Source organism: Ammodytes marinus (assembly GCF_949987685.1).
Source record: "Ammodytes marinus genome assembly, chromosome: 4".
NCBI classification, from domain to species: domain Eukaryota; kingdom Metazoa; phylum Chordata; class Actinopteri; order Uranoscopiformes; family Ammodytidae; genus Ammodytes; species Ammodytes marinus.
In genome coordinates, this window is record NC_137233.1 from 32,799,725 (window position 1) to 32,820,576 (window position 20,852).

General features: G+C 42.4%; 1 protein-coding gene across 1 annotated transcript in view; it reads right to left on the reverse strand.

The window, feature by feature from the left end:
* Positions 1 to 5,968: 5,968 nt before the first annotated feature.
* LOC307249128 (integrin alpha-5-like) overlaps positions 5,969 to 20,852 on the reverse strand; it is a 61,841-nt gene continuing 46,957 nt past the window's right edge. The window contains exons 20-30 of the mRNA XM_080025762.1: positions 17,479 to 17,629; positions 16,928 to 17,020; positions 16,521 to 16,600; positions 16,304 to 16,384; positions 16,099 to 16,204; positions 14,905 to 15,063; positions 13,520 to 13,627; positions 11,750 to 11,863; positions 10,600 to 10,701; positions 8,374 to 8,496; positions 5,969 to 6,818 (exon numbers count right to left, since the gene is read on the reverse strand). Of these exons, the coding sequence (XP_079881888.1) occupies positions 6,735 to 6,818; positions 8,374 to 8,496; positions 10,600 to 10,701; positions 11,750 to 11,863; positions 13,520 to 13,627; positions 14,905 to 15,063; positions 16,099 to 16,204; positions 16,304 to 16,384; positions 16,521 to 16,600; positions 16,928 to 17,020; positions 17,479 to 17,629 (1,201 nt within the window). The 3' untranslated portion in view covers positions 5,969 to 6,734. The remainder of the gene's footprint in view (positions 6,819 to 8,373; positions 8,497 to 10,599; positions 10,702 to 11,749; positions 11,864 to 13,519; positions 13,628 to 14,904; positions 15,064 to 16,098; positions 16,205 to 16,303; positions 16,385 to 16,520; positions 16,601 to 16,927; positions 17,021 to 17,478; positions 17,630 to 20,852) is intronic.

The following is a 20,852-nucleotide window of genomic DNA, read 5'->3' on the forward strand; positions in this document are numbered from 1 at the left end:
AGGGGGGGGGGGGGGGGGGGTAAACTGTGTGAATCAAGCTGTGTGAATCAATGAAATAAAAGTGCTGTTTCTAAAACGGGTGAGTTCTCAAGAAAGAAGAAGCAAAGAAGCAAAAACTAATACAGCGCTGTTTGGAGATTTGTCTCACACTCTCACGGTTCATCCAACAAACCATAAAAAAAATAATAATAATTGAGATAAATCCTAGTTTAAATGTTTTTGGGAGATTTTGTAGCTGTCCTGATTTCACTTTACTTCAACCTGAATAATTGTGAACCCAAGAGCTCATTGATCTACGGACTTCCTTGAAGTCATTGGAAATCTTGGAGCCTGCTTAAGATAACTAAGATAATCCCTGCGTTCCAATTTACATACCCTTTATTTTACTACAATACATACTAAAGTACAAAGGAGAGAAAAAAAAATCAGATAAGGAAGATTTTTTTTCATTATGTCAAGAATTAAGACGAATACTCCAAAATGCTATTGGAGTTAGGGGGGCATTTATGTATTTTCAGCATACTACAATCAGGGCTGGACTGGGACAAAAAATCGGCCCTGGCATTTTTGGCCATGGCAGCCCACCGTTTATACGATATGCGGAGGAAGGGGTGTTGCACCAAATTCTGGGCCCCTATACAGAAAGTCCTGATGGGCTCTCTGAGAGGCGGTCTTACAATACAAACATGTAAAAGCTTTGTTTGTCTATAGTCCAAAACGTATGAGTGACTGGTCCCTCTCTGAGCCAGATAACAACACAATGTTTCTATTGATGAATGACCAGATTATTACGCGTACTTGAACACAACCCCTGGTCTAATGACTCTTAATAAACATGCACACACACAGTGTTTCTCACAGGAATTTGGGAGACTGTGTCGTGGACCCTGGACCTTCTAGGGGGGTCCGGGGGAATGCTCCCCCGGAAGATTTTTTTTTAAATGTTAAAGTAAAATTCATCAATCTGGTGCACTTTGAGAAGAAAACTAAGGCTAAATCAACTGTTTCCTATGTAAGCTATTTAGTACTATTTTCTGGAATGATTCAAAGACACAGAATGACCAAAAAGCAGAAAGAAGAAAGTTTAAAAAATCCAGTCAGCTTCGGGAATTTTTTCCCTTCGTTTGTATTTTTTAATGGCCCAATATAGGCCCCTGATCTTCATAGCCCCTAAATAAAAAATGTCGGGGCCTTCAAAGATCAGGGGCCTATATTGAGCCAGTAAAATTAATATAAATCAAAAAAATTATTTATTTTTTCTTGGGTGCAGCCCCCCTCTGCCTTGGGCCCCCCCAAGCCTGTCCGCAGTCCGACGGCCCTGAACGTAAAACTGACCATCGTCAGATGCTCATAATTACTGAGTACAAGTTGAATGCGTGATAATACAACTCAATGCAGCCTCTGAATGGGCGGCCCTCTGCTGTGTGTGTGATTGGGCCAGGCCTAACCTAGAACCAATCATAATGAGTAATGGCCTGGTAACTTTCAGGTGAAGTTGACAGCCTGCACGCACATTTATATGTCCATGGCACTCCCGAGAGGGAAGGGACCTCGGCCCTCGGCTGTGTGACTTGGCCGGGCCGGGCCGAGTCACACAGCCGAGGGTCCAAAAAAAAAAAAAAAAAAAGATTTTTAATTTTTTTTTTTTTTTTTTTTTTTTTTTAACCTCACCGGCCCAAAAGGCTGCCGGCCCCTCGGGCATTTGCCCGGTATGCCAGATGGCCAGTCCAGCCCTGACTACAATTGACGTGCATGTATTGGGACATCCTAAATCTTTTTCTGCCGTACTAAATAGTAGGGAAGTATGGGGATTGGAACGCAGGGAATGTGTCTGTGGCCTGTGTGGACCCTGCTGCTGGGAATTAATTGAATTAAGATGTTTGCTCTTTACAAAGGATATTACCACTTCTCTCCATTTATTTAACAACATGCTATATATAAATAGGCCTACTTCACTTCATTTCATGAATATTGTTTTAAACCTTCACCCACTATCTTCACTACAGTATATATAGATGACCTAGCCAGTACCATTACATCATGAGGATGTGGGGTACAGTGTGGAGTGGAAAGCATTAGTATAATGTTATATGCAGATGATATTGAGTTATTAACTGAACCTATAAGAAGAACAGCCAAGAATGCAGATTGACTTGTGCAAAGGACTGGCGCAGTAAATGGAGATTGACTCAAAATGAAAAGAGAACAGAAATAATGCATTTGAAAAATCCAAATTTAGCTATTGGTAAATTCCAATTTAATTTTGGACTAAAATATACAACTAGACAAAATGCATTTTATACAAAGTTCTCTCTGAGTCAGCTAGTGAAGGGGCTGCAATTACAGAAACCCCCCGTGGTGGTCCCTGGGAAACACTGATTGGTACAATCTCATATCACTATATGATTATTACTATCAGCAGGCCAATATCTGTAACCTACCCAAGCAATGTAATAAGATGACGATGCCGAAGCGCCACAGACGCCCCCCTCTGGGCCTTCACTGTCAATCGCATCAATCTATATTGAAGGATTTTCCAGTTGTAAGGCAGACATACTAGCGATAGCGGGCAAACGCTTTGACATAGTGTGCATGCAGGAAACCCACATTGGCCCTGCACAACACCGACCAGCCATCCCTGGAATGAAGCTGGTTGCCGAGATCCGACACAGACAGTATGGGACAGTATGAGCAGCGAACTATCATCCAGAGCTGTGAAAGAGGTCCTGGACCCTATCCCCCACACGCAACACCGGCCAATCACCATAAATCCGATCCGTTCTCCAAGCAACAACCGTCCCCTTCCGCAGAAGGTTTAATCTGCGGAAGGCCAACTGGATGTCATTCCAAAAGGAGACTGAAGACTCCATCCCAGGCATTCCACCACACCCAAACAACTATACTATGTTCACAGAACGGCTGAAAAGGTCAGCCAGGCGACACATACCAAGGATGCCAGACTGAGTACATCGGAAACATCCAGTGATCTACTGGAAGCCTACCACAGGGCATACCACCAGGACCCTTTCTCCTCCACCACCATGGAACTCGGTGAGATCCTGCTGAACGCAGTCGGGGAAGATCGGAGGCAAGTCTGGAAGGAGCTGGAGAAAACACCAACATGACCAATAACAGCAGGAAGGCATGGGCCACAATCCACCGCCTCGGTGAAGATCATACCATACCACACCACCCACGCTCACAACAGTCACAGCAAACTCAGTTGCAGCACAGCTGGTGGCAAACGGTCGCAGCCAAGACCGGCGCAAACCCACAGGAGAATACCGCCAGACAGCGGTACCAGACTGCCAACAACCAGCCAGCGCTCTCACCAAGCCCTTTGACCTAGAAGAACTCAAAGTTGCAATGAGCATGCTGGAACCTGGGAAAGCAGCAGGAATCGATGACATACTGGCGAAATGATACAGCACCTGGGACCTAAAGCGAAGACCTGGCTCCTGGAAATGCTGAACTCTTGCTTGGCACAGAAAACCATCCCACCATATGGAGAAAGGCCAAGACTGTCGCAATTCCCAAACCTGGAAAGGACCCATCATCCCCAAAGAGCTACAGACCCATCTCCCTCCTCTGCGTCACCTACAAGCTCTACGAGAGGCTATTACTCCAACGCCTTATGCCACTCATAGACCCCAAGCTGACTCAAGACCAAGCTGGCTTCCGCCCTGGTCACTCCTGTGCTGGGCAACTATTGAACCTCATCCAACACATCAAGGAGGGGTTTGAGCGCAAACTCATCACCGGAGCAGCTTTCATTGACCTCACTGCTGCCTACCACACTGTCCAGCACCGCACCATGATCAGGAAACTTTTGGACATGACTGGTGACCTCGAGTCATGAAAAGCCTCCTCAGCCAAGTCATGAAAAGCCTCCTCAACAACAGGTGCTTCTTCGTCCAACTAGACGATAAGAAGAGCAAATGGAAAGCCCTACCACAAGGCAGCGTACTGGCCCCCCTCCTCTTCAACATCTAGACCAACGACCAACCACTCCCCCCACAATGCTGCCGTTTCATCTATGCTGATGACCTCTGCATCACCACTCAACAAGAGAACTTTCAAAAGATCGAGTCTGTCCTGGAAGGTGCCCTCCAGGAGATGACAACCTACTACAATAACAACCACCTGAAACCCAACCCATCAAAAACCCAACTATGCAGCTTAAAAAATCGAGATGCAGGAAAAGAACTAAGCATCTCATGGGATGGCCACAGGCTCTCAAACCACTCCCACCCCGTGTACCTCGGAGTCACACTCGACAGGACACTCTCTTTCAAAGCCCACCTTCAGAACACCAAAGCCAAGGTCAACATCCGCAACAACATCCTGCGCAAATTGGTTAACTCCAAGTGGGGCGCTGATCCACCAACAATCTGTGCAACTGCCCTAGCCCTGTGCTTCTTCACAGCTGAGAAGCTCTAGCTGGAGCCGCAGTCATCACACCACACTTGTTGACACAGCCCTCAACGACACCTGCCGCATTATCACGGGATGCATTAAGTCAACGCCAGTCCCGTGCCTCTACGCCCTAACTGGCATTCCCCCCCCCCCATCAGACGATCCATCGTCGCCCAAGACGAGCGGAGAGCACAGGAGACCGACACAAGGAACCCCCTTCACGGACACACAGAACCTCCACCCGACTGAAATCCAGAGCCAGCTTCCTGCGTACAGTCCCACCCCTCCAGACAACCAAAGAAACAGCAAGGACCAACATCTGGAAAGATGAATGGAACCAGCTCTACACACAAGCCCATGACTGGATGGAGAGAGGAATCACCCCTATGGAATGCCTTGCCAGCGGGCACAACCTCCCATGGCCAACCTGGAAGACTCTCAATAGGCTACGAGTGGAGCAGGGGAGGTGCAAATCACTGTTGAAAGCATGGGGCTACCAGCCAGAAGACATATGCAGCTGTGGAGCAGTACAGACAATGTCCCACCTACTGCAGTGTGATGACGCCCCCAGTGCAGCCCCCAGGACCTGGCTGAACCGACCCCCTCAGCTGTGACCTGCACCAGATACTGGCAGAATGACATCTTTTTGATTGCAACGGACTCGAAGAAGAAGAAGCTAGTGAAGTTCTTGGTGGAGTTATAGGCGAAACCAAGATGCTCAGGGATATTGGTTTCTCAACATACACTTAACTTTACCAGGCATATGTGTGCCCTGTGTTGGACTGTGTGTAGTGGGTGTCTGTGGTTTACCAACAAGGTTGAATCCATGGCAATATGGGTAAAGAACTGGTGTCCCTTAAAAAGAGAGAAAGTTGGAATTCCGAAGTGAGGAGTGTGCCTGAGCTACGTACATTCTGTCAAACAAAGTAGGACCTGTGTACAGAAAACTATTTTCAGTAGAACTCCACATTGAATCAGTCCGGCGGCGGTTGATGAGTACCAGTGAGGAGAATATACTACATTTTTGTAGCTCAATGATATAAAAAATTTAAGTAATTTTATTTAGCATTGTCCATTTAACCAGGCTTTCCTTCCTTTTGAGACAAAGGTTAATAAGTTAAGTTAAGTTACGTTACTTTATTAGTCAATGGTTACATTGAAATTTGTCTTTTCATGCGAAATATGCGAAATTTGTCTTTTCGCATATCACCTCTCAAGTTACCACACTTCGGAGGGGGTCAGAGCACAAGGTCAGCCGTAGTACAGCGCCCCTGGAGCAGTTTGGGGTTAAGTGTCTTGCTCAAGGACACAATGGTAGAGACGGTGGGCACCGTAGAGGTAATACACAAACAAAGTCGATGTAAAGGTAGTTCATTAAATGCAGGACCTATGTTGTCTCTGCTATTGCAAATACAACATATGTAATTGCTGATTCTATTGAAAAGGCTGTCAAGAAAATAAACTTGTCATTCATTCATACAGCATCATGTCGGTAGCAATGGGCTGTTTTTTTTCAACGCTCATGACAGCACACTAATTACATTTTGGGTGGGTATAAAAAAAATCAAGCTTTATTCTGGGCCATAACACCAACGGGTCATACCACATTGAATACATTACATATACATAACAACATACACAAAAATACCTCCCAATATGGGAGAGGAATATTTCAAGTCAAACATCGCAGTTTTCATCAGGATTCTCCTGCTGGCAGTACAGTACAACATTCAACAACCAATATGAAAAAACAACATTGTGCCATAAATAAAAAGTAGTGTATAAATCATACGAAAAGCAGGAATTTCAAGACATATTAAACACAGGGATTGCAAACATGGCTTAAAATACACCTTTTAGGAAATAAGAAATACTGTAGCATTAGTGCCTTTTGTTGGAGGTGCATTTTTCCCCCTTGTATCGATGGGCTGTGAAGTTCAGTTTCCTGCTCAACATGTTGAACAAGCGGTGTATTTTCCAAACAGAGATGAGATTCCAAGGAGCAGATCTTGCTCTTCCTGCAGAAGCTTTATAAAATCTTGCTCTGAATGTACAAATTCATGCCCGATAACTGCAGTGCATATTCAACTGCATGTCCCTCGTAGTCTTTCCCTGCTTTGGCATTTTAAGTGCAGCACCAGATAATCAGGGTATTCCAGTGATACACAACACCCATAACAGTCCCTTCATAAATGGGTTGCCTGTCTATCATTAGCAAGGTTTTCCTTAATTGTTTTGGAAATATGACGATTCATTCCAGTTCTTCTGAACAGCTGTGTGTGTGTGGGGGTAAGGGGGGCGTCTACTTCTTGGATGTACTAAGCCTCAGAGGACGCCTGGGGTTTGAGCTGGGCCTTCTCCATGGTCGTCCCGTATGGATCAGACCTTTTGAAGAAGCCCATCTAGAGGGAAACATGGAGAGAGCGCAAGATAAGATACAAATCAACCTGACAATAAGGTTAGAAGTCTGTGCACTGGACATCTGTAGACATGACTGTTCCTGAACCTTCTCAGGGAGTCTCACTAGAAGCAAGATACCCAGAGAACAAGAAACACACGTTTTAAAAAAGAAAAGAAAAAGAAAAGAATAATATATAAAAAAATATATATACACATACTGTATATCAGTGATTCTTGAGAACCGGGACAAAAGGCTGTCTTCCAAATGTAACTGCTGTTATGTTTAAAACTAAAAATATTTAATATTGTAGATGTTATTAGGGATGAAGAATAGAATGTCTGGAGCACAATTATCCCCTTAAATTTTATTTTATCATTATTATGTCAAATATATGACACTTGTTATATTCTCTCGTTGTCCAAAACAGTGTGTCCACAGAGAAGGTTTCAATCTTTCATATGCAATAAAACCTTTTAAAAATGTACTTTAATGATTAAAGAGAGCTTTTCTCATCAAAAGCAACGCTAAATAATCTCTCATATCAATAAAAACTGTTCTTCTACAACACATTCATGTTTTATAAGGATTCTAAGTGGTGGGACCACTTAAGTCAACACCATCAGACATTTCAATATGTAAAATGTAATAAAATCAGGCGGAATAAGGGGCAGCTTTCACTTTGAAGGACCTCTTTTCAAATTCTACCTCTGCAGAGTACATTAGAGTCAGACAGGCTCTGATAAGTGTTGTAGTTTTAGAATATTTTACATTCCTAATCTTGAAAGTCCTGTGTCACAACCATGATATGTCAACACCGACTTACAATTTCTGAAGAAGTTATTTGAAATTTTTTGATCATTTTATTTTCCTGAAGTATTTCATACTAGCACCTAACATCAACAGAAAAACCAAATGGCTACTATATACATTCCATTTGTTATGTTTAAGAAACGTTAAATATGTCAACAGCGTCAGACAGGAAATCTGACGGAGTTGACATCTGACGGTGGTGATAGGCCAATGACGGTAAAAAAAACAAAAGCTGGGAGGTTGTGTCAAAGCTTAGCTCAGTAGCTTAGTATATGTTGGATACAAACATGTAATTTAATTTGCCTAAACATAGGGTTTGTATTTTTTCAACATTGCACCCTGTTTTGTCCCACTTCTATATAGTTGGTTGGCATCTCTTTGTAGTTTTGTCCAAGTAGTTGAGTTGTTTTGCATCTCCATTTTTGGGTTGAGTCTCTTTCTATTGGTTGTTTCCAACACTTTCTAACAAGAAATGTTAACATTCCCTTCTTCCCTTTACAGAGGCTCTGGTGCCAGGTAAGCCTTTCCAGAAATCCATCCAAACTCACTGTTTTATTGAATATGTGTATGAAGTTAAGAGACTGGTTATATAGCAGCCACATGCAGTAGCTATCAAAAAGTGTTATCATTTGGTCTGTGTTGTAACCCTAACTAACCTCATTTTTAAACTGTCCTGACATTCAATTTCATATAGATATCCCCAAACTTCCGGACTGTTTTTTAAAGCAGGGGGTAGTTTTCTTTACCTTGTATAGTAGATATATGAGCAGGGCCAGCAATAGCAACCCAGCTAGCACTGCCAGGATGATGATCCACACTGGAATGGAGAAGAGAGTGTCTGGCTTGGTCCACATCACAGACGTCACCACCTGAACAAACAGGGAACCACAGCATTCACATGCGCCTCTTGTACCTCTATTCAATTAAAGGTGGAGTCTGCGATTCTGGAGAACGCTTGTTGTCAAAATTGTTTTGTCAAAATCAGTGATTATCTCCTCACCATCCGCTACCTCTGTCTCTAGTGTACTGTGTGTGCGCTGAAAATAAAATCCAATCCGCATATACAGTCAAGTGCGAAAGTTTGTGAACCCCTTGAACATTTTGGAATTGTATTTATTTTTACCATTAATAATTCATTTTTATCAATACCAGTATTTTTTATATGAAATAGCAGGTGTTTGTTTATCAATTCAACATTTTTCTTTCCCAGAAATAAATTGTTAAAACAGATAAAACAAATTATTTGACAAATGTTGTATGATCAAAAGTTTGTGAACCCTAAGCTGCATTGCTTAAATCGAGCAAGTAAACACAATCAGATGGGCCAAATTGAGTCATGAAATGGACCAATGTAGTGAGAGATCTTTAGGGAAGAAATTGGGTGGCACTAGATACAACAGAGATCAAACCAGGTCAGTTTAGGCTCACCAAAGTGAACCCATACAGGTCAGACATGCTAAAAGGGAAACCAATCTCTGAGGATCTCAGGAATAGAGTTGTGATGCTGCACATTTGTCTGGGGACAGCTATACATTATTTAAAAAAAAGTTTGAGCTCCATCGGTCCACCGTGAGGCAAATCATCTACAAATGGAGAGCTTTAAGAATGCCTGAACATCTGCCTAGAAGTGGACTTCCTTCAAAAATATCCACAAGTGTCACAAGAAAAGTGATTTTTCAGTAAAAAGCCAACCCAAACATTACATCTAGTGATTTGCAGACCTCTCTTGCAGCATCTGGGACAGATGTGCATGGTTCCACAATAAGAAGAAAACTCAGTCAACATGGCTTTCATGGGATGGTTGCTGAAGAAGCCTCTGCTCTCAAAAAAGAACAAAACTGCTTGTCACAACTTTGCCAGAGAGCACCTGGAGATACCTGAAGTCTTATTCTGTGGACAGATTAGTCCAAAATTGAACTGTTTGGTCATAACCAAAACCGCCATGTTTGGGCAAAAACGCAATTCTGCCTACCACCTACAGAACCTTCTCCCAAGTGAATAATGGTGGTTTCAAATTGTCTGCAAATCTCCAGATGTAATGTTTGGGTTGGCTTTTACCTGAAAAATCACTTTTCTTGTGGCGCTTGAGGATATTTTTGAAGGAAGTCCACTTCTAGGCAGATGTTAAGTCACTCTTAAAGCTCTCCATTTGTAGATGATTTGCCTCACGGTGGACCGATTGAGCTCAAATTTTTTTTTATGAATTTATAACTGTCCCCAGACAAATGTGCAACATCAAAACTCTATTCCTGAGATCCTCTGAGATTTGTTTCCCTTTTAGCATGTCTGACCTGTATGGGTTCACTTTGGTGAGCCTAAACTGACCTGGTTTGATCTCTGTTTTATCTAGTGCCACCCAATTTCTTTCCTAAAGATCTCTCATTACATTGGTCTATTTCATCAACCAATTTGGCCCACCTGATTGTGTCAACCTGCTCGATTTAAGCAATGCAGCTCAGGGTTCACAAACTTTTGCACATACAACATTCGTCAAATAATTAGTTTTATCTGTTTTAACAATTGATTTCTGGAAAAGAAAAATGTTGAATTGATAAACAAACATCTGTTATTTCATATAAAAAATACTGGTATTGATAAAAATGAATTAATAATGGTTAAAATAAATAAAATTCCAAAAGGCTCAAGGGGTTCACAAACTTTCGCACTTGACTGTAGTACACAGACTAGGCTCTGTAAAAGGGGCATGTTGCCCTTTGTTTATATACTCTTTGTGTTTACATACCCATTTACAGAGCCTACGCTGTGTATTAACACCAGGTTTTTCTCTTTACGCATACAGTACGGACAGGTAGCAGACCATGAGGAGATATTATTCACAGATTTTGATAAAAAAGTGATTTTGAAAACAAGCGAAAATGCTGACTTTAACACTGAGGTGTCCATAAGCTGCAGTTTATGCAACTCATGACATTGTAAAAAAGACAATAAAAGAATCAGATGAAGTTATTTACCCTTTTTGATGCCGATGGCTTGAATTTGGGAGGAATAGAATATGGCATCCTGTCCATCTTGTAATGAACATAGCACTCCAGAACATACTGCTTATAGACCCTCTGTAGAAAAGTAAAATATATATATGTATCTTACTTTTTTAACATTTCTTTTATACAAGCGCCCTGCGTTGGTCCTCTGATGTTTGGGATAGCGTTTCATCACTTTGTTTTATTGTTCTTTGGTCCATGCTTATTTACAGATTCCAAACATTTTGATTAACAAATCTGCAATTTTACACGTTTAGACATTAAAACAGAAACCCAGACTTTGACTATTACAGCTAGTACTTGTGTCAAAGTTCTTATTAATCTTCTGACATTATCCAGTCTCAGGCCCTGTACTGCTTACTACATACTGTACGTAGTCATTCTACCTAGGTTTTAAGTGTGCTCAAACTGACATGAAAAATGTGCTAATTATTTGTTAATGGGGTTGTTCCTTCGCAATGTAATACATACAACAAATGTAGGAGCTGTCTACAGCTATAGATAATTAATAAAAAAAAACAGTTGGTCGTGACAAGGTTCGAGGACGATGCAAGAAAGTCTTAAGGAAACCATTTTGATGTTCCCCAGTCAATGTAGATGCTTTATCATTTTATTGTAAATTGATAAGGTACACCATTTTGTTTACTTGAAATAAATACAATGACAATCAGTAGCACATATTGAATTGAACTAGCATGCAGTATGCAGTTGTTTTGTGACCAGTCCAACAGAGGGCAGTATAAGATCATAACAGTCTGACTTCATTCTTTTAAATTCAGTGTGTCTTTCCCTCTTGATTTGAGTTCCCTGTATTAACAGATACACATGACTTACTGTCTGTCCCTGAGTTCCAATCCCCATACATCCAAACTATTTAGTATGGCAGAAAAAGATTTAGGATGTCCCAATACATGCATGTCAATTGCAGTATGCCAAAAATACCTATTTTGGAGTATTCGTCTTTATTTTTGACATTTCTCAACATAATGAAACATCTGATTTTCTTTTCTCTCCTGTGGCCCTAAAACTCTTCTGTACTTTAGTATTTAGTGTAGTAAAAAGAAAGAGTATGTGATGTGGAACGCCGGGTATGTTACAGAGCAGTGTGCTGTGGTCTCACCTCCATGAAGGTCTGGGCCCAGAGTCTAGAGCGTACAGACAGGATAACGCTGGCCCCCCTCTCCAGCAGCCCCACCTGGCACTGCAGCTGCCAGCACTCCACTGCAGAGCATGTCTACACAGGGACACAGCCACAGTTAAACATACAGCACACAGCACAATAGCACTAGTTCTTTTATGATGATTGGATTAGCTGATATTAGCCAATAAGTCTGATTTGGTGTAGCTGCAACAACACTACACAATTCACAATATCTATTAAAAAAACTAAACAGGCCTATCCATTTGAAAAGATAAATCCATACTGCATCATCCTTGTTAGAATGAGGTATGCTATGGCTTCAACTTCATTCTAAGCAGTCTACCTTTGCTTTCAATACATACATTTGGACATCATTGTAAATGAGGGTCGCCCCCTCAATTGATCTTTCGAGGATAAATAAAGGAAAAATGAAAACTAAATGAAATAAAAGGTGGAGTCATAAATCCTTGTTGTCCTTACTGTGACATTACAATATACAACTTTTAATTGTAATTACCATATACCTACAAATGTGTAGCACTACTATACTTTTGTGTTAAAATGTATTCGTTCTCCTTTGTCCAACAGTAAAAAAAAAAATCTGGATAGTGGGCAATTGAAAGACCTAGAGCCAAGTAAGGATATCATTCCACTAACACGTTCAACTGTTATATATAAATAATAATAGAATAACATGTTGAACATATTAAACTCTGAGTCTATGAGTCTAATAGTCAGAAAACAATGCGACTTCATGGCTACTTATCCTGAAGTAATTTCTCAACTCAAACTAACATTCAACTTTCAAGCGGAGGCGGAGCATGTTTGGAAACATCTTCAACATACAGTGAGATTGTCCAACTCTCCAGATGGCTCATTTAAATACCGTAAGAGATTAGCTGGCAAACATCACAGTGGGCGACGCAAGCTGCACAACGGCAAACCAGTCAATCACCAATCTAATTCACTTCATTTCACAAACAATTACAGCAAGCAGCCGGAGATGCTGACCAGAGCTCATTCTATCTATTTCCCCTTCCTCTGTTGAAAGGAATAATCTTATTATATTTTTAATCTTTTACAAGTTCAGAGGCCTCCTCCCATAATCTGATTCCACTGTGTTTGACATGAGTGTGCACCCAGGAGAGTTTAAAAAAAAAAGATGAAAAAAGGCCCAGCTTAGAGCCACACACGCCAAACCCAGTAGATACTAGAGCCATAGCTCTTATTGAAGAGCCTCTGTTGTGTCAGTCAAGCAGGAAAGAGAAGAAGAAAAACAAACACCTCCTGGGGGTCTTTAAGGGACACATGGAGTCCACCGTTCTATTAGGTTAAGCCTGTAGTTTAGAGGGGGCAGTGGAGTTAGACTTCAAGTGGAACTCCACTGACTTCATTCAAGTGTGTTTACAGCTTTGTACTGCTGCACATGTTAGACAAGTTCTACCAAGCCCTTTCTGTCTCAAGACGGAGAGTCTAGTCAAAAACATATCCACACTTGATGTCAGTTAACACCCAATTTCCCCCTGCCCAAATTGCCAGTGGTTGAGTTGTCTTGTGGTCATTGTAAGTGCCAGGTTTTCACAAGGAAGAAGAATGTGTGGAATGTCTGTGGTTCTGCTGCATCAATTGTGGTCCATCAAAATGTGACAATTAACCTTGCCCATGGATACACAGGAATCAGTGTTATTAAACCTGCTTGGTATGATTATTATTTGCAGCTGGAAACACAATGTTTTCATGTTGTCTCACCAGGTTTCCCTGTTCAGCCAGAAGGCCCCTGTACGTCTCCCTCCTCTGGATGTGATGCTCACTGCTGGATTCCAGTGAGATGGAGCCCGCTGCTGCTGGAGGCTGGAGCTGCATACATCAAGACATTGACAGAGTCATTAACAAACACAATTAAATGTTCCAGGACAAGAATAGACCATAGGTAATGGCCTCACCATGCCAACCAAGAGATATGTGGTGTGTGTGTGTGTGTGTGTGTGTGTGTGTGTGTGTGTGTGTGTGTGTGTGTGTGTGTGTGTGTGTGTGTGTGTGTGTGTGTGTGTGTGTGTGTGAGAGAGAGAGAGCAAGTGAGTGAGTGAGTGAGTGAGTGAGTGAGTGAGTGAGTGAGTGAGTGAGTGAGTGAGTGAGTGAGTGAGTGAGTGAGTGAGTGAGTGAGTGAGTGAGAGAGTGAGAGTGAGGACTTTAAGAACCCATTTATTTAAAACTTGGATTTAGTTGCTAGTAGTGCAATCCTTGATATTGAGGCATGCAGCCAAGTTACTTAATATTTGCAGGTAAAACATTATTTATCTAACATTTGTGGCCATGATTATGTTCATCATATTTGTATCACAAATACATTCTAACACACCAATAGGGACAGACAGTTCCACTGCTGCAGAGAATGGAGTTTGATATGTAGATATCATAGGTCAAGGATTCAAATCCCATTTAAGGCCAGGACACACCGGTTCGGCTCGAGTCTGCCCGTCGCGGCCCAAAAAGTGCCAAGAACACACCGACTACTGACTTTCCGTACGCTCTGCCATTGCGCGGGACGTAATGTCTCCATAACAGCAGGCGGCGCTAATCTGTATTGTGGCCCAAAAAAATACGGAAGCCGGAAATGATGGGACAGCCGGTTGGAGAAAGCAACCGCAAACAGCGAGGGTCTATCCTCTACCATGCTGATAAGTTGTTCCTCGATTTCTTCGGTCCTCATGATCCCAAGTATTTAATATCAAGCTAACGGAATGATGCCAAACAATGTGTTGAGAGTTTTACGACATTGCCTGCGCGTCACTGCTGTTTGTGCTACCCGCCTCACTTCCGGGCTTCACTGATTCGCTAGCCCTCCACCAATCAATTGCTTCGACTGAAAGACTGCCCGACGCCGATTGAACATGTTGAATCGGCTGAAAAGAAGCCCAACGACATCTACGACGGCCGACGTCACCGAACTCACCAAACAGATACGTGTCCCCGCCCCCTCCAGACTCTCCGACCATGTCCGATGGCCGATTATCGGGCCGGTGTGTCCTGGCCTTTAGGCAATTTCTTTTGACCAGAAACCGAGGGGTCCACACTTTGTCAGAGTAGATTGACAGTCCACTGTTGGTAAGGTAGGCATGTTTGTGTGTCCTCACCTTGAGTTTCAGTGCATTGAAGGTGTGTTTGGAGGAGCAGCTGAGTGGGCCCTCAGTGAGCAGCTCCACAGGGTAGAGCAGCTGGTGGCCGTGAGCCTTCAGAGGACATCTCACCTCTAACGTGGACTGGCTGACCACACTGGGACCATTATTCACCAACTGACAGAAACAGAAACAGAGAGAGAGAGAGAGCTTGGTTGAACTTGAAAGGGCTTTTTGTGTTGCAGTACATCTTCATGGAGCCACCATGCTCATCTGATAGAGATTATGTAAATATACATATTTTAGTACAATACAATGGATTTGCATTTGTCTTAGGGACTGTAACACATTATTGGGGTAGGAGGGGGGGCTGAACCAGAACTTTGCTGTCATAATATTCCTTGAATTCGGCGCTTGCATTTGTATAGGAAGCAAGTGAAAGACAGACCACAGAGTGCTTTGCGATGAGGCCATGTATTTACATGTGACTGTCAGATTATTAATGGTAATATGAGGATGGTGAAGCAAGGTAAACTTTGATTCAGTACTGACTGAAACACAGGAGATAAAAAAAGAACACCTCCCACCGAGCCCTTTTTGGACCAACCTCTCCAACGATAATGGGTAACACTTTATAATAACTATCCGTTGTAACTCGTAAATAGATCATTAGTAAACTCTTAATTAATGATTATTAATGATTTGTTAAGTGTTTGTTAGCAGTTTGTTAAGGATTTATAACAATGGTAGATAGTTAATAGCTTAATAATTGAATCAGTTCATCTGGGAGGTAATCCGAGATTAACTGATCACGTCACGTTCAAGTCCATGGCATGCACAGTGTGTATTGAGTTTATTTAAAAATATTTGAAAATGGGGCTGCCCTCAGTTGCCCATGCACTGTGTATAGTCTATAGCCTATTTCAGCCTCGTCCCAGATGAACTGATTCAATTATTAAGCTATCAACTATCTACCATTGTTATAAATCCTTAACAAACTGCTAACAAACACTTAACAAATCATTAATAATCATTAATTAAGAGTTTACTAATGATCTATTAACGAGTTACAACGGATAGTTATTATAAAGTGTTACCCGATAATGTTTGTACAGTCCCCCTCACTTAATGAAAACTGAACATTTTACCCAGCTTTTTGATGTGAATATACAGAATTTCAGATTGAATTTTTTTTTTAAAGAAATATATTACCTCATAGACCTGCTGCAGCTCCGGGCCGATGTCCTGCTCCTCCCTCAGACTCTGTCTAAAGGTCCAATCAGGAGGGGGGAAGAGGACTTTGTCTGGCCGAGACACACTGCAGCACAAAAACACAGGGTTTGTAAGTTAGGCAGGAACCATGATGCCATAATATAATGTAATGCAATGTAATGTGGTAAAGGCAATAAACCCTCACCCCTGCAGAATTACATCGGCTATGGCTGCCACCTCCAGCTCAAACAGCACCACGTCGCTCTCCGAGTTATTAGCGTTTTTGCTACAAAAGGAAAGCAACAATTTGTTTGTAATGTGGCTGGAACATCCAGACATCATTTGACATGTACTGGCCTTCAGATAAAACACATGAATCTACAGTAAGGAGGTACTGTACCATACAGGATTGGAGAACCTACCTCCGTATCTGGAGCTCAAACTCTATGCTATGGTGAGTGTCCTTTAGTCTGGGCACAGTAAACCGAAGGCCGGCCCATAACTAGGAAATGGACCGACAGAAAAATGGACACAGTTATTTCAAGGAACAGAAACTAGAAACTAATATTATATCAAATTAAAAGATGTTTTGCATTTGACTTGGTTGTTATTTGTCATTTTTTCTTTTACAATTCTTTTAAACGTTCAATCCCCGTCTTAAGTCTTGAAGCCATTATTAACATATTGAGGTTATGACATCATGTATTACATTTTTAACATTTTTCAACATCAACACTATAAGTGTGTGTATGATTTATGCTATAAGAGAACACTTTAATTGGATTCAGTTTTGACTAAAACACAAGGGTGAAAAAAGGCCGGCTCTTACACTAGTACCAGACTTCATGGGGTTTCCCAGATCACACAGCAGATAGCGGGTCTGGTTTTCTGCCTCATAGGTGCACGTCAGCTGAGTCAAGCTCTGGAGAGAGGAGCCACACAAATAAATAATCCAATGCACTCGACACTCTGATGACTATGACAGATGAGCAGATAACATCAAATATAAGACATCTCAGTGGACAGCTTTTATGACTAGTTTTATGATGTTTTTCTTCCTGCCAGAAGATGATTCCATGTTTTGTTTGGCATTTTTTCTTCTTCAGACTATGTTTTTGGTTCTGCTCAGATTCTGCTGGGAATGTACACAATGTGGGGCTTTCCACATCACTAGCTACAGCACTGCATTCAAGAGCTAAAACAACTTAAATGATAAGCAAACATGCTGTACAGTACAGTTTTATGAAAAAAACAGAGATTTGTTTTTTCAACTTAAATTGGAGAGATAATAATCCCCGTGCTATTAATACCCACATCAAAAAAGCCTTGGCTCTGAAGTTAAGTCGGCCCCAGTAATAGTTGTGTGTGTGTGCCCCTCACCACATTGTTGCGTGCTATGCCGCTGTAGTCTGCCTCCGGGGGCAGCAGCACATAGAGCTCTGCCTCGTACGCCCCTCCCTCTCCCTCGTTGCGGGCGTTGAAGGTCAGGCTCAGGGAGTTCTCATCGCCCAGGTAGACCTCAGCTCTGTCACTAGGAGAGGAGAAACACAACACACACAACACATTCATTGACAGCTCTCTAAAACTGACTGAATTTCTGGCTTCACCAATTGTACATAATTGCACATCAATTCGATCGGGGATGAATACGTCACCTTGTACATTGCTCTGATTGGTCGTAGTGCTAATCCAATCGCGTGCAATAGTATTTAAAATGCATGTGTTGGTGCCGCCCCTTGAGTTGGGAAGGTCTATTGCTCATTGCCAGACCCTACATCGTCCTAGTCCTATATTTGAGCAGTTACTTAAGCAAATTAGGAAACATTTTAATGGTAAAGATAACTCCATCCTTGGTGTTCAATACTGCCTTGAGGAGCCTCCAAAGTCAGACATTTCTTAAATCCTACACAAAAGACATTAATTTGAAAACATATGTAATTACGGGATTACCAAATCAATGTAATAAATCAAATGACGAAGACAAAAATAATTATGATAATGCCTCGATTCGACTTGACTGTAGCCATGCTAGTTTCATGGCTACAGATATGGCAATGACGGTCTATCGGTCCACCACTTTGGCCAGAGTCAAATATCTCAAAAGCTATAAGATGGCTTGTAGTGATATTTGATACACGTGCCTCCTCAGATTGAACTGTCATACTTTTGGTGATCCCTTAAGCTTTCATCTAGTGCCACTAGATCAGCAGATCTTACAAAACAATTCTAATACATAACGACCAAATACCTGTTATACTGACATTCCCATTATCCTCCGCTGCACTTTGTCTTAATAGCCAATAAGAAAATATTTGTCAGCATTGTCATTGCCTCACAGAGCCGCTAGCATGGCTGGAGACCATTAGGGCCAATTTATTTTCTTCAAATGGTATTTCCCATGAGTATCTATTACACAGCCATTCTTTTTTTGTCAGCCTTTAAAAAAAAGTGCAGTCAAAAACGACCGAAAAACAGCAGCTTCCATTTAAAGCTCTCTATTCGCTGGCACATTTTTTACATGGTGCTATCTTTCATAGCATTCATTTGAAATGACTTGGCACAGGCACGACTTAAAAAAAATGCCCCAGAAGAGCTTGTAAAAAACGAACGAAAAGCAGCATAGACCTTAAAGACTTTTTCCACACAATGCATGTCTGTTTGAGACAGTTCCCTGAAGGCCATTTATACTCCTGCATATCTGCCTGGGTCTGACCTGGGGGGGAAATGACCCAAATCTGATCACAGTGATTTGTCTCAGGAAACCGACCCCCACCTAACTCCACCTAACTCCACATGCAAACACACTTTCAGCGCGGTGATAAATCCTCTCGACACCAGCCAAACTCACAGCCCCTCTCTCCCCAGACAGCTTTCTCTTCATGCCGGTAAATTAATGTTTCTATTGAGCATAAAGGAGCCAGGGCCGGACACAGACATTTTGGGGGGAGAAGGGGGGGGGGGGGGGGGGGGCAAGGGGCTGACGCAAAAATAAATAGAAAAGCACACTAACCCCACCAACATGCACTATTCCCACCATGATGCTATCACACCTCTAGCCATCCATAATCGCACACTTTGTTTATAACACAGGACCTGTGTATATTCTACTGAAAGCCATATTTCAAGAGTAAGTGACAGATTTGACATATCTGCTTCGGAAAGGTAATGCATGCATGACTTCCGGTTTAGCATGTGAAGAAGAAGGACGTGTTGCGCCGGGGCTCCCAAGCGTTCACTTCTTTTTTATATATGTGAGTGAAGCCTTGAGGCCCATTTCTGCTGCCTTAGATGCCGTCAAGTCGACCACCGACTCGCTCAACCTGAAGACAACCGCCATGGAGACAGCCCTTTTTGACCACAGCGACCGGATCACTGCCCTTGAGCAGACATGTGCTCGTTTGCAGTCTGAAAATACACAGCTGATGGCTAAGACCGAAGATTTGGAATCACGGTCACGTTGCAATAATCTACGTGTGATTGGAATCCCAGAGAAGACCGAGGGAGCAGACCCAGTAAAGTTCATGGCTACCTTTTTCACGGAGGTCCTCGGCGCCAGCTTCTTTTCCTCCCTATCGGTTCTGGATAGAGCTCACCGCATCGGCCCAGCGCGCTCGACGGAGGAAGGCAGGGGGTCCAGACCGAGAGTATTCATTGTCCGATTCCTCTACTTCAGCGATAAGGAGCGTGTTCTGAGACGAGAGAGGGACGCACAGCAGCTCAAGTACCATGGACAGAAGGTTTACTTTTTCCCCGACATGACCGCCAACATCACTAAGAAGAGAGCATCCTTTGCCGGTGTGAAACGCTGCCTCTACGAGAAGCAAGTCAGGTTTTCCCTCCTGTTTCCTGCCCGTCTGCGCGTGGAACACCGCGGAGAGAAGAGGTTTTTTGAGTGCCCGAAAGAAGCCCAGGCATTTTACGAATCGCACTTCTCTGCTCGCTGAGGATTTTCAGACTACTGAACTCTCTCATCCTGTAAGGTAAAACAGACTTTAGCCTAGATGTTGGCCACTTAAAGAATATTTTCCCAGCTGACGTGTGTGGGGTGTTGTTGTTTTTTTGTTTTTGTTTTTATCTAGGCTACTCCATCCCCACACGGGCTTTAGGATACTGTTATAAACCACACTGTTTTAGTGTTGAACGTTAATAGGGTTTCCCAGCTGAGTTGCGTGTGTTTTTTTTTCTCTTCTTTTTTTTCTCTTCTTTGAGAAGAGAAAACACACTTACCCTAATGATGTCTAATAACTCGGTAAACTCTATTAGGTTTCTGTCATGGAATGTCAAAGGCATGGGACATACTATTAAAAGATCCAGATCCATTTAAAAACGGATATAGCTTTCATACAGGAGACGCATATGCGCAATACCGATCATGTCAGATTCGGCAAATCTTGGGTAAGCCAGGTCTTCCACTCTACCTTTAACTCAAAGGCTAGGGGTGTGGCTATATTGATCCATAAGAGAACACAATTCAATCCCACTAGCTCAATCTCAGATCCCAATGGAAGGTATTTGATTGTAACAGGTACCATACAGCAGACACCTGTTTTACTGGTTAACGTGTATGCTCCTAATTTTGATGATGCTGGCTTTGCAAACAGGTTACTTAGCAGTCTCCCAGCTCTCTCCTACTAAAGAAGGATAAAGACCCTACTCGTTGGTCCTACAGGCCTTTATCTCCCCTCAATGTTGATGTCAAGGTCTTAGCGAAGGTTCTAGCAACTCGTCTCGAGGCAGTTTTGCCGGATATCATC